At 38.0% G+C, this 14,665-nt stretch overlaps 1 protein-coding gene across 4 annotated transcripts in view; it reads right to left on the bottom strand.

Moving 5' to 3' along the window:
* Positions 1 to 14,665, bottom strand: part of LOC139959842 (chromodomain-helicase-DNA-binding protein 7-like) — a 41,564-nt gene that overhangs the window by 2,982 nt on the left and 23,917 nt on the right. For 3 of the 4 annotated variants that reach the window (XM_071957725.1, XM_071957744.1, XM_071957734.1), the window contains exons 24-40: positions 14,203 to 14,371; positions 11,633 to 11,722; positions 10,762 to 10,862; positions 10,260 to 10,380; positions 9,432 to 9,501; positions 8,377 to 8,464; positions 7,589 to 7,710; positions 5,675 to 5,751; positions 4,833 to 5,047; positions 4,435 to 4,651; positions 3,335 to 4,070; positions 2,777 to 2,965; positions 2,363 to 2,432; positions 2,028 to 2,152; positions 1,496 to 1,550; positions 1,153 to 1,190; positions 452 to 694 (exon numbers count right to left, since the gene is read on the bottom strand). In XM_071957725.1, the coding sequence (XP_071813826.1) occupies positions 452 to 694; positions 1,153 to 1,190; positions 1,496 to 1,550; positions 2,028 to 2,152; positions 2,363 to 2,432; positions 2,777 to 2,965; positions 3,335 to 4,070; positions 4,435 to 4,651; positions 4,833 to 5,047; positions 5,675 to 5,751; positions 7,589 to 7,710; positions 8,377 to 8,464; positions 9,432 to 9,501; positions 10,260 to 10,380; positions 10,762 to 10,862; positions 11,633 to 11,722; positions 14,203 to 14,371 (2,726 nt within the window). The remainder of the gene's footprint in view (positions 1 to 451; positions 695 to 1,152; positions 1,191 to 1,495; positions 1,551 to 2,027; positions 2,153 to 2,362; positions 2,433 to 2,776; positions 2,966 to 3,334; positions 4,071 to 4,434; positions 4,652 to 4,832; positions 5,048 to 5,674; positions 5,752 to 7,588; positions 7,711 to 8,376; positions 8,465 to 9,431; positions 9,502 to 10,259; positions 10,381 to 10,761; positions 10,863 to 11,632; positions 11,723 to 14,202; positions 14,372 to 14,665) is intronic. The other variant, XM_071957753.1, reaches the window with a different exon arrangement.

Raw genomic sequence — 14,665 nt, 5'->3', positions numbered from 1 at the left:
ATCATACTACAACCATGGTACTGAAGGTACAAACTATCACTACCGGGGAGGGGGCAGGGACTACAATCAATTATCAACACTGCAATTTAAAGTGGCTATGAGTGCAGAAACTTTAAAAAAAGTTAAATGAAAATTTAAAAATATAATGTCCCTAGTAGTTTCTGTTACCTGTCATTCAGCCTGTGAAGAAGATCCTGCTAGGATTGAAACGTCAGGCCCACTTACTTTTATACAAAAGTTGAATGTATTAGTCTCAAACAACAGGTTCCTGTAACTGTCATATGTTGTTATCACCTCTTGTCTTGTTAATATACTACATGTGATGAGCAGCTAACAGTTGCTGAGGTAATCTTACACAGGAGTTCTGGCAATATACCATTTACTGGTAACCTTCAGTCCATGGATTATTAAAACAATAACTCATTTACGTCAGCAAATTAAAGACCGTTACCTTTTTAATGACAATCTCTCCCCATTCGAAGGCGATCAAGTATCTGGGATGTTTCAATATCCACATGGCGACATCCTTCAGGAGGGGTACCCTCTTGGCCGGTAGGACGTACCCTGTCGCCTGCTCTATGATGCCAACCTTCTCCTCTCCAGTTATCTCATCCATATGCAGTGTGGCGGGATCTTTCAATCGCTTCCTCTTCTTTGGTGGTGGAGCAGCAGCGACAACCTCCTCCTGAAAATCCTGTGAATGTTAATATCATTCATTGGATAAAGTTGCTGGTTTACTGTCCAAAAGACCTTCTATTTGTCCATGCACTATCATGCAAATATTTGTACACAGGTAACTGAGATTTTTAAGTTTAGACTACAAGTTTGTCAGCAGAAACAAAACTTGAAAACATGTAATCCTTTCTAAAGAATGACTTGAGGTAGGGATAGAAACTTTATTACCAGGTCCTGAACTGAGGAGCAGACTTCACATTCCAGATATTTTCAAAAATTGGCAGAAATGAATATCCTGGAAGTGGTTTCAAATGATACCGAGACATGAACAACAATAAATATATTGCAAGAGGTTAGACTATAGTAAGTTCAAGCCTAACGTAGCCAGTGAGTGCTTATCCGTAGGAAATTAAAGTCATAGTAAGTTACACTAAGGTAACCATAGTAACATGAGAAATGACAAAAGAGCAAGCATACCTCAGCTGACACAGGTAGACCAGTAACTGGATCAATGCCTGTTGATGAAAAGGACATATTTCTATTATAAACCAGGCTAATCCAATGACAACTTGGTATTGTCGCAACTTTATATGTAATGAATCGATGCTTCATGAAACTTCTTGCAATTGAAGTAAATATCTAATTCTTAAAGAGATGAATGTGGAGTGAGTGAGGTAAGGGGAAAGGGAATTGTTGTCCAACTGAATAATTTAACATAAATATCCAACCAGTGCAGAATGTCATGAATGCATTAATGAGTTCTAGGTACAACCAAACCGTTGAAAGGTACGTATGAGGAATACACACAAAGGTGTCTTACCCTTCAATTTCTCCTTCCTCCTTTTCTTTTTCGGTTTACCGTCTACATCAACCTGCTGGAGAGATGATGGTGAATCAACAAAGTGAACCAATCTCCTTCAACTCAGATCATTTTATTGGATAACAGCTCAACAAGCAGATACACTAGGGATTAACAGCTCAACAAGCAGATACCGTAGGGATTAACAGCTCAACAAGCAGATACAGTAGGGAGTAACAGCTCAACAAGCAGATACAGTAGGGATTAACAGCTCAACAAGCAGATACAGTAGAGATGCAAGTGCAGTACACTGATGGCAACAGGTAATCTTTATAGATGTCCCTCCAGTTGCAACCATAGTAATGCCACATACACAGCTGTAAGTAGTGAAATTGACTATAAAGGAAGATGGGGAGGGGGAGAGGAAGGCCAAGAGAAAGAGGCACAACCCTATTTTAAGGATGAGTACAGTTACTCTTATGGTACAGTACAAACAGTACTGTCCATTATGGAGTGTTGTGGCATTCTATGGTATAATACAATCATCTCTCACCTCCTCTAATGCTGCTGCAGTATTACCATCCTTCCTCTTCCTCTTCTTGACAACCTCTCGATCTCCTTGAGGGTCAGCACCTACCAACAGACGGTAGACTTCATAGCTGGTAGAATCTGCTCTCTCTGGAAAACATAACCGCAAAAACAATTGAACAAACATTTTACTATTTTTGTGCACAATTTTCCTTGTGCAAATTTTAACTGTAACCACAATATGTCATTGATTATAACTTTGTACTAACATGTTTTTGTCCTCATTGCCATGTAGAGAGAGAGTATAAGGGGATCTGACTGATTCTGTCTTCAATACTCACTACCAGACAAAATACTTACCTGGCTCTTGAGGCAGTGTTTGTTTCTTCTTCTTTTTCTTCTTCTTCAATGGAGTTGGTTCATCCATCTCCTGTTATTAAATCAAGATTGAAAACTAAACAGCATGGTAAACATAATTTAATGTCTTGACTGAAGTTTTTGCCCCAAGTTTTCATATCTATTATGCAACCATTCTGTTATTGGATAGCAGAATGCTCCTGTTTGATTCTTTCATCATTATATGTGTTTTGCCTACTGTGAGATCCTGCAAGTTTAGTCAAAAGCTTGATTTTCTGACTTTTGAGTGGAGAAAGCATGACATACTCAAGTGATTCTGAGTTTTGCAGTTTCTGACAAATACATTTCTATACTAGAAATCTGACGACGGAGATGGGAGTGACAATCTAAAGACAAACTGATTAAGATTGAGCTTACCATGTACTTGGAGCCCATGAAGTCTCCAGCATAACTGTGTTCCATCGGGGGTCTCTCTACTCCTCCATGGAGCATCGCTTCTGCTGGCATGGCTGGAGGAGGAGGAGCAGGGTTGTGCTTTCTACCTGGCCACATTCCCTTCAAGACACAAACGGATATCTGTTCCAACCTGTGAACGATCACTCGATCCTGCGAGACAAGTAAAAACATGGAAATTTTTCATCAAAGAATGTTTATATGGCAATGTACCTAATACCTTATTGAGACTCGTTTGTGATGACAGAAACAGATAGAGTTTACCCTTGTCAATTCAATCAGCTTCTTCCTTGAATCCTAAAGTGTACATACCACAAAGTATATACCTATTCCCACTGCAAGAAACAAAACAGACTGTCAACAAACTGTGAGCACCCTCCACATGTAGCCATCCAATGAAGGACACCTCAATTCTGCTAACGTTGCAGAGCTATAACCCATCATACTGAAGATGAAATTCCACTCCTCTGAAACTTACACCAGATTTCTCTTGTTGGTAAAACCCTAACGAAAACTACCAACCTTTGGCCATCGCAGTATGTAAGTATACAATATCTCTGCCTCGGACATCTGCTTAGCTGGCACGGGAACCTTCGGCAGCACCTCTCCGTTCTCAGCTCTGGTGGGGTGGGTCCCGTCGGCTGTTGTCCCTGAGGTACCATCGACACCCACGACTTCCTTCTTGACTTCTGCCTTCATAAATCCTTCTCTGTCTTGGCTGCCATCCTGTAAATCTTTAGAGTCACCGCCTGGTGTACCGTCTGTTGGTTCTACTGCGGGTTTCACATCTTGAGGTGTGTGTCCACTATTATCTAACCTCATGGGGACTATGTTGTCAGCAGTTTCTTGCTTTATTGGTACATCCCCTAAATGTTTGATTTTGTTTGGTATTTCATCTGTCTTTTCTACTTTTATAGAGGTACTCTCAACCTCCTCAGCTTGTTCAGCCTTCACCCCATTTTCAAGAGTTCCTGGGGGCGGGACTGCCTCAGTTTTCACCCCTGTTGCAGATGGAGGCCTAATCAGCTCCACCATGTCGGCGACATCGGCTCCCTTGGCCGCAGGATTCTGCCCTGTCTTCGATGCAGCTGCTGGTTTGGCCGGTTTCTTCTTCTTTTTCCCTTCCCCTTTAGGTCTGGTGGTGAAAGCCCCTGGGGGTGGAACCCCCATCTGTGGATACTTCTCTTTTAGTTCCTTGAAACTCAGCTCTGGGTCGTTCATCATCATCTGCTGGGATTCCATACGGTTGATGCCGTATCTAGGAAGAGTAAAACACACACAACTTATTAAAACCTAACCGTTCATGAACATTCTTCAAAAAGCAAATGCGTTCTAACAGTTCTTCAATCATAAAGCCCCCCCCCCCCCCCCCGAGAAAGATAAAAAATTTACAACGTATGTACTAGCAAAGATATTCCCTGTAGGTTCACAAGACCCAGCTCTACATAATGGATTGATATCAAGTTTTTAGAACTTGACTTTCTTTTCTTAATAATCCAAAGTTAACATGTCATAAAGAGAGCAAGACAACTGCTTATTGAATGAGACTCTTTTCTCATTTGTTTTCTTTTCAAGACAGACATCTGTTTGTTTTATTCATTTCAATCCCTAAACAATCTCACCTTGATACCCCAAGTAGAAGGTCGTTGTCATGTTTCCCTGGTTGCCACCACTCGGGAAGCTCAACACTCTTCTGGCAGAGTTTCAACCTCTCTTCTAGTTTCGGATGAGGGAGGACCTCGCTCCTCACCTTGAGGAGTAGGTCTATCCTCTGAAGGCACTTGCTGGCTCTCTCCTCTGAGATGGCCTCTATCTGAAAGTCCAATGGCGGTTTCTGGGCTGCAAATGTGAACGAGGAAAAGTCAGAAAGTTTCCCGCGAGTACTTACACGGAGAAAATGACAAAGGTAAATATCATGATGATGGGAAAGGGGGAGTTGGAAAGTGTTGGGGGGGGGGTTAGGGGTAGTTGGGTGGGTGTGGGGGGTAGGGATGGGCTTTCTGGTCAGTATTATGCTTACCATAATCTGCTGGTATCTCATCATCTCTTTTGCAGACCTTTAGACACATAACCCGGTAATGTTCATAAAATTCCTGCATCCGATGGTCGTACTTCCTCTCTAGCTTGGCGAGCTTCTTGAAGTTGGTCCAATTGTAATTGCCAGATTCCTGGTCCAGTTCCACGCCAAAGGCAGCTAGTATCCGGTAGAAGTCACTCTCTTCCCTCCTGGACCACCTGCAAAAGAAAGAGGAGGTTAGGAACCCTTATGTGAGCCGTCTCATTTGCACGAAACCATCGTCATATTTCTGCAGCACCCACCAATACACACTCGCTCCAGTATATGAACCATGATCTCATTATGCTTCTCTACATGATGTAAGAACTGTTCATTGTAAATGGTAGTAGCATAGGGAACTAAAAGGAACAATTTGAAACTTTTCTCTAGAAACCCCAAAGTCCCACAGTGCCAATATTCCTTCACCGAGCTGATGTGATTCTCAAGCTTGTTTCATTATGGGGGAACTGTGCCCATTTCGTTTGAATGTACTTTGGGTAGTACTCTATTATAAACAGCAAATGCCACAAAACACCACCTTCGCCAAGAAGACCAACAAGTCTTCGCTGTGATGTCCATATTCTGCTCAAGTCTTGTTTCTTCTTTGTAAATTTACTGACAGCTTGTGGTACAAATTTTTGTTTGCTACTGAGGAAAATTCCAAAGGGCTATCTATTATGATGGAGAAAAACTACATATTTTTCACCTTCTACAATTTCTAAGATGCAGCATATAAACCCTACTATCCTATAGATTAACTAGCATATTAAAATGGTTCCTCTTTGGGTTACAGGACGATCACTTACTTCTGTGCTCCCTCCATCTTCCTCAGTTCTCGTAATCTCAGCTGTTCCTGCATCCTGATCTTCTTCACCTGGTCCTTCTGTGGATTTCAAAGCCACAGGGAGACATTCACCATCATTTCACAAAGCTCTGTGTTTGTCCACTTCTGTTTCTTAAAATTTCATTCAGACAACCCCCACCCCCCCAACCCCAAACTTACAAAGCTATTAACTAGTCACTTAGTAATAACTCAAAACTATTAATTACAAATTTGTATTTTTATTACAAATCATTGCTATTGTATTTGTATTCCCAAATGTTAATGTATTCTGCAAACAAAAGGGCTGAATCATTGTGGTGATGTGTGTAATTAAACAATTGTCGGGGAGGGGGGTGGGAAGGGGAATGGAAGTAACAAATAATCCTAGAAGGAGATAGTACACCAGAGTAGCTATGATCAGTTCTCACAGACTGCACACCAGCCTTGAGGTAGAATAAAAGTCTTACTCATCAAGTTCTTGAAGGAACTTTCAATATTAGCATGACTGAACATCATTTCATAGCCGACTCTCCCATGGCGCCATATTCTTCCTACTTCTCCCCAAAACATAATCGATAAAAGAACCAATGGCCTATACCAACCTAAATGATGTAGATCCTACTGTGGTTCTGAAGGAACCTAACAAGTTTGTAGACTTACCGCTTCTGTAAAACACAACATCTAGACAACTTGATACTTTTAAAACAGATGCAATTGCTGGTAACTTGACAAGTCAACCATTGTTGTGTTTTTGACGTGTTGTCAAGTTTAGCCTAGAACACAGCATCTTGACATCTTTCAATTCAATTTCAATTCAATTTCTTTATTCCAGTATAAATGATAACATTTATAAATAGGACACATAAAAAATGATACATAAAAGACGTAAACATGTACAAAAATGAAAGCATGAACAAAAACAAGAAATAAGATAGAGGAATAGAAGTTTTAAAGATTAAGGATTAAAAGGATTATAACAGAGATTCTAAGAACCCATTTTGAATATAAATGGCTGCTCTGTAGATAAATGAGTTCTTAAAAAGCATAATTCTAAAAGATGGCAAGATAGTAGGATTACGTAGATTGTACTTGCTGGTTCTATTGCACAGAGAGATCAACTCGGAGTGAAGTGGGTGATCTTTAGAACTATGTATATTCTTAGCTAGTCTTATGAATTCATTTTTAGCAGCAGTGTTTACTTTACCAACAAGGCTTTCATAGTCGAGATTAAATATTTTGGAGCAGTATTTCAAGAAACTTCTAATTCTTTTCTTGTCCTTTTCAAGTAGAAAGTGATACCAGACAGGAACTGCATACACAATCACTGGCAGAATTGATGAGCTGAAAACCTTATCTCTTACATTAGAATGAAAATAAGGAGTAATGTATGCCAACGTTAATACAATATAATACACCTTAGACATCGATTTAGATATATGTTTAGTAAAGGTTAACTTGGCGTCAATATCAGTTTGATTAAACTGACAATTCAACACATATCATTATTTACAGATAGTCAAGTTAAGGGTAAACCTAACTCTATGGGTTAACATCGCAATTTGACCATTTTGGGTCACTTCTGCAAATACATACAAATTCCTTGTGATGTCGTGTTAAATACCAACAGAATGAGTCTACATCTCGTCTGTCCCTTCAGGACTACCGTACGATCCTGAACAATAACATATAAATATTCTAAGCAAAGTTTTTACTTTTTAAGCTCAAAAATCCGCTTCTTTTAAGTAGCTTTTTGATCCAGGTTCAGACAACGTACAGCAGAAGCTAAGATAATTAAACATAGACTTATATCAAATACAATCACATATTAGAAAAGTAAACTGCAACTCTCTGCTAACTTGAATCAATACCTGGACATGAATACAGTTTGCTAACGTACCTTTTCCTTCTTCGCCTCCTTCAGTTGCTTCTTCTTCTGTTCTCTTTGAAAGCCCGCTACTAATCGTCTAACTCTCGTGTTTAAATCGGGAGCTTGAGGGAAAGGGAGTTTGCCTGCTTCAGCTGAGGATGAAAGAAAAAAACCGCACCATCATAAACGACATCCTAACTAGATACTCCCGAACTTCCAGCTTTAAACATGTGACAGAGCCAGAATTGTATCTGCTGCCACCAGGTGTGTCAAGACTTAGACACTCAGAGCAGCATCCTTCACCCACCCCCCCCCCCCGCCTGCCCCTGCCCGTAATTTACAGAACCAGATCCCTTGTTTCTTAATCAAGCTCAACGGTGCACTCTCTTGTCCTAGAACTCTAAGGGAAATTTCTTCTACCCCAAAATGGTGCAATGAGCTGGATATTACCCTCACCAATTGATGTCAAAGGCAATTTTATCTATCACAAGCCCCTGAAGACTCCATAAGATCTGCTGTGAAAGTGTTGTAGGCCAAACACAAATATTAATATAACCATATATAATCTAGCAATGTTGACAGGACAGACCTTCTATTTTACCTCTTATACCGACTCTAGTTTTTAAAAATTCATCTATTTGTTATCAAAGAATTGTTTACATTGCAGAGCCACATGTTTGTAACATTGCATAAATCATGTGCATTGTATTTTCATGCCCTGAGGTTTCACGTGGTAAGAAATCACAAACAACCTGCAAAATTTAAATAAAATAAAACTTTCAACTGATCTGATGATGCCTATTTGTAATTTTACTCACAGGGTACTAGATTGACAGATTTCCTCTTGCTGACATTAGGAGTAGCTGGAGAGGACGGCCTGGTGCTCGATGGAGAAGCAGACTCAACCTGTAGGGGAAATAACAGTAATTAAAACAATAGCACCGACCGACTGACATAGCTAATGTGTGTGTGTGTGAGTAAACAACAATGTTTTTTTTGGTCATCAGTTTTACCAAACCTACAGAAACTATTCAAAATAAACTATTATTTTCTTCACATATATGTTTTTCCCCCCAGATGAAAAGACTTATCCGGGAAACACAAACATTTAGGATTTGCTTGCAAGTCTTCTTGAGTCTCAATCAGTGTGCCAAACGATAAAAGAACGTCACGGATGATCAGAAACGTTTGTGTGTCATCATTTTGAGACGAGACCAACCAAGCTCCAGGAACTAATCCAAAATCAAAATATCAAAATAAGTATGAATTTCTTCACATACATCTTTTTCAGATGAAAAGTTTCTATAAACTGCTATGTCGGTGGGCTATGTTACAAATTGCCTGAAGAAGTAATCAATATTCTGTGGCTTTTCTGCCTTTCAATGTAAAACATGCAATGACCTTTTGCAATGCATTTTCTCCCAATAACATTTGATTAATTTATGAACCAGTAGTAAATGCACATCACAGGATGATTTTAACATAGCATAACAGAAGGGACTTCTTTAAGGACAATCTTCAACTTTGGCTAGCTCCATCAATGGTACGTCACTCTTGATTCTTTCTGACATTGTTGTTAGGTGTTTGATGCTTTCCATAAACACAGAGATATGTTACTTAGGTGTTTGATGCCTTCCATAAACACAGAGATAATGTAACTTAGGTGTTTGATGCTTTCCATAAACACAGACATAATGTTACTTAGGTGTTTGATGCTTTCCATAAACACAGACATAATGTTACTTAGGTGTTTGATGCTTTCCATAAACACAGAGATAATGTAACTTAGGTGTTTGATGCTTTCCATAAACACAGACATAATGTTACTTAGGTGTTTGATGCTTTCCATAAACACAGACATAATGTTACTGACCTCCATCTCATCCTTGATATGTTTTGGCAACACTGATGGTTCCTGCTCCATCGCCTCCACGTCAAGTTGACTGCAAACAAAATACAACGATAAGAATGTGATCAGCGAGAGCGCTGTCAAATTGTTTCTCTAATGTGCAGAAAAACATGCAACCGAACCTAACCAACAAAACATGACCCATAGTAGTTTTATCCTATCAAGAATTTACAGACCACAAAAGATATTTCTATTCCTGACAAACTGAGACAAAACCATAGAGTTACTGCCTCTGGCGGTTATCCGTCAAATTAGTGAAATAGTACCCAAAATGAATCGCTGAGACATTAAGATATGTGATACTGATAATAGTCGCTGTTGGGCTGCTGGGGTTGAGGGAGACCAAGGTCAAGAGAAGAAGAAGAAGATGGAGAACTAAAGTTGGTAGTTATGATCAGTTCTCAGAGACTGCACACCAGCCTTGAGGTAGAATAAAAGTCTTACTCATCAAGTTCTGGAAGGAACTTTCAATATTAGCATGACTAAACATCATTTCATAACTACCAATCTTCCCCCACCAACTCAAATCAATCAATTATTTACACCTTCCTAGCGGAGGACAAGAAGGCATATTTTTACTCTCGACTAGAAACATACGACTGCGAGTCTGGTAATAGCCTAAGCATATAGGAAGCAGATATCAAAGTAACTGGGGTATCACAATTTAGGCTGAGACTAGTAACTGCCCTACATCATATTGATCTGGCTGACAGTAAATATTTTCTTTCCAGAGAACGGACCAATCGGTTCTGTTAAATTCCGGAAAGGTCGTCTTGTTGTGGACAAGCTCACCTATCATTCATGCCGTCAGCATCCTGTGCGTGCTGTAACATTTCATCCTGTCTTGGCTTTCCACATCGTTCCAAGTAACATAGACAAGGATCGAGTCTCATCTGGTGGTACTTCTCGTAACCTGAGAGGATAACAGGACAGAATCAGAGTAGTCAGGACTCAGTATCACCTAGGGGGGCATCAGGGTCCATACACATATTACATTCCTCAACAACAGGTTCAGTTACTTGGGTAATGGTAACTTGGGTAATGGTTATTGTATAATGGTTACTTGGGTAATGGTTACTTTGTAATGGTGACTTGGGTAATGGTGACTTAGGGGAATGGTTACTTGGCAATGGTGACTTGGGTAATGGTTATTGTATAATGATTACTTGGGTTAAGGTGACTTGGGTAATGGTTACTTGGGTAATGGTTACTTGGTAATGCTGACTTGGGTAATGGCGACTTGGGTAATGGTTACTTTAGGGGGGCGGGTATAATTATGTGATATGCTACGTACCGTGTTTGAAAACCCCGACTAGGAGAGATTTATCAGCCAATGTATCCCACCATGCAATGGGCTTCTCTCCTTCCGGAGGTGGAATGCTTAAGTTAAGCTCTCTGAGAAAGAAAGAAAAAATATGTGGAAATCAGCTTGTGAGAAGATGTATATATATACTCACCAGTACCACCCTCCCATAAACCAATATAAGTCACTATGGCAACATACTACAAATCTCGTCTTAATAACGACTGCAAGCGCCTCTTATTTACGGCACCTGCGTAATTACACCCACAACGTATCAAGATGCGTTAAAATATTACAATTGATCTGAATATCAAAATCAGTTACGTCATTAAAGCAGCAACATTGTCAACCATAACCAGTATGAGTCAGTGTAAAACTAAGACAACCCACCAAGCTTTTCTTACTCAAAAGATCACTAATTAGAAACTTTGAACGATTCCTTGCCATTCTGTCAGCTTTATATTAAATACATGCAAGCCCACAGAACACATTTTTAAAACATTAATCAGTGAAGGTAATGAACTGTACTGCAAAGGTATTTTGATTGTAGTAAACTTCCAAATTCAATGCAAAATCTTTGGAAGTCACAGTTTAAACTTCTATAAAGCAGCAGTCACTTTGTAGACAGTTGCAAAACTTCAATATTTTATCTGTCCCTCCCATCCTACAAGTATGAATGTCTTAAAATAAGTAACAACTGTTAAATAGCCTTGTATACAGGTCGGGAAAGACTGAATGGCTTGTAACTTACACTTCACATAAACTCATTATTAAAAATTACAACCTCTCAAAAACCTCCAACCTTTTAGTTTTCTCAATCTGACAAAGTACAAAATGGTAAGATGACTGCAGAATGACTTACGTTGCAGGAGCTCCTTCAGATATCTGCCTGGCCATTGGTCCAATAATTTCATGCCTCAGGTAGTACAGAAGTCGGACCCTGAGTAAAACCCTGCAGAGAGAATAAATCCAAATGACGTGCTCTACACCATTATAGACACCACACAAGATACATAGCAGAATATATACAATACAATACATGTTAGTATATACAAAATACCATACATGGCAGCATATATACAATACAATACATGGCAGTATATATACAATACAGTACATGGCAGTATATATACAATACAGTACATGGCAGTATATATACAATACCATACATGACAGTATATACACAATACCATACATGGCAGTATATATACAATACCATACATGTCAGTATATATACAATACCATACATGGCAGTATATATACAATACCATACATGGCAGTATATATACAATACAATACATGGCAGTATATATACAATACCATACATGGCAGTATATATACAATACCATACATGGCAGTATATATACAATACCATACATGGCAGTGTATATACAATACCATACATGACAGTGTATATACAATACAATACATGGCAGTATATACACAATACAATTCATGGCAGTATATATACAATACAATTCATGGCAGTATATATACAATACCATACATGGCAGTATATATACAATACCATACATGGCAGTATATATACAATACCATACATGGCAGTATATATACAATACCATACATGGCAGTATATATACAATACCATACATGGCAGTATATATACAATACCATACATGGCAGTATATATACAATACCATACATGGCAGTATATATACAATACCATACATGTCAGTATATATACAATACCATACATGGCAGTATATATACAATACCATACATGGCAGTATATATAACATACATGGCAGTATATATGCAATACCATACATGTCAGTATATATACAATACCATACATGGCAGTATATATACAATACAATACATGGAAGTATATATACAATACCATACATGGCAGTATATATACAATACTATACATGGCAGTATATATACAATACATGGAAGTATATATACACTACCATACATGGCAGTATATATACAATACATGTCAGTATATATACAATGCCATACATGGCAGTATATATACAATACCATACATGTCAGTATATATACAATACAATTCATGGCAGTATATATACAATACATGTCAGTATATATACAATACCATACATGGAAGTATATATACAATACAATACATGGCAGTATATATACAATACATGGTAGTATATATACATTACATGTCAGTATATATACAATACCATACATGGCAGTATATATACAATACATGGTAGTATATATACAATACCATACATGGTAGTATATATACAATACCATACATGGCAGTATATATACAATACATGGCAGTATATACACAATACATGGCAGTATATATACAATACAATACAATACATGGCAGTATATACACAATACATGGTAGTATATATACAATACCATACATGGTAGTATATACACAATACCATACATGGCAGTATATATACAATACCATACATGGCAGTATATATACATACCATACATGGCAGTATATATACAATACCATACATGGCAGTATATATACAATACATGGCAGTATATATACAATACAATACATGGCAGTATATACACAATACATGGCAGTATATATACAATACATGGCAGTATATATACAATACAATACATGGCAGTATATATACAATACATGGCAGTATATACACAATACATGGCAGTATATATACAATACAATACATGGCAGTATATACACAATACATGGTAGTATATATACAATACCATACATGGTAGTATATACACAATACCATACATGGCAGTATATATACATACCATACATGGCAGTATATATACAATACCATACATGGCAGTATATATACAATACATGGCAGTATATACACAATACATGGCAGTATATATACAATACAATACATGGCAGTATATACACAATACATGGCAGTATATATACAATACAATACATGGCAGTATATATACAATACCATACATGGTAGTATATATACAATACCATACATGGCAGTATATATACAATACTATACATGGCGGTATATATACAATACTCAGGTTCAATCCACCACACATTGTGATGAAGTTTTCCATATTTTCACCAATGCCCAGTTTTAATGTTATAGATTATAGATCGTTCAAGTGGTCACTTGCAAGGAAGAAACTATTTAATAGAAATAATAGAAAGTATTAATATTGTCCAGTGAATCCATTTTGAGACAAGTGGTGCCATTAGCTTTCCATATCTTCGAAATTAGAAATCTCGCAATCCAATTTGCATTTCTGAGAAACTCGCATATTGAATGTTTCCATAAGCATTCGCTCCAGTAAATAAGAATTCAATACATTTGTCTCCAAAAGATTTATATTCATTCACATTCATTCATCTACATTTGCAACAAGAAATATCTATTTGATGATACATTTTATTTACATTGACTCCTAAGAAACAGACTGTGTTCGATTAAGAATAAAACAAACGAATCTTACTTATTGCAGTGTCTTTTGAGATGGTTCTTGTAGCCGTCATCGTTCAGCAGTTGTTCAGCGTTCTTATCCTTATTATTGAAATCAAACTCTAAGATGCAGGGTACCACTGGCTCCTCCTTCTTTGGTTTCTTGCTCTTCCTCCCACCACGAGGAACCAACACCGATAAACCTACATCAGTGAAAACGGGAAGGAGGGAAGGGTCAGATAATTTAAAACCAAAACCAAAAATAAAATAGAAAGATTTGGTGGGTATCTAAAGACATCTAAACAAAACCTTCACAGAGAGGTTCTGCAATATTTCTTTACCTTTAGTGAAAATGAAACAACAGGTGAAAAGAAGTAGAATTACTTTTCATTGTAGTAAGGACTAGAAGAAGCGTTAGGGGGTGTGGACAAAGGAAATGTGTTATCTTCATGGTTCCCACACTTTTCAACAAATCAAATTCCAGACCTTTTCAAGAC

Source organism: Apostichopus japonicus, chromosome 3 (assembly GCF_037975245.1).
Source record: "Apostichopus japonicus isolate 1M-3 chromosome 3, ASM3797524v1, whole genome shotgun sequence".
NCBI lineage: Eukaryota > Metazoa > Echinodermata > Holothuroidea > Aspidochirotida > Stichopodidae > Apostichopus > Apostichopus japonicus.
This window is presented reverse-complemented; position numbering and strand designations above follow the sequence as displayed.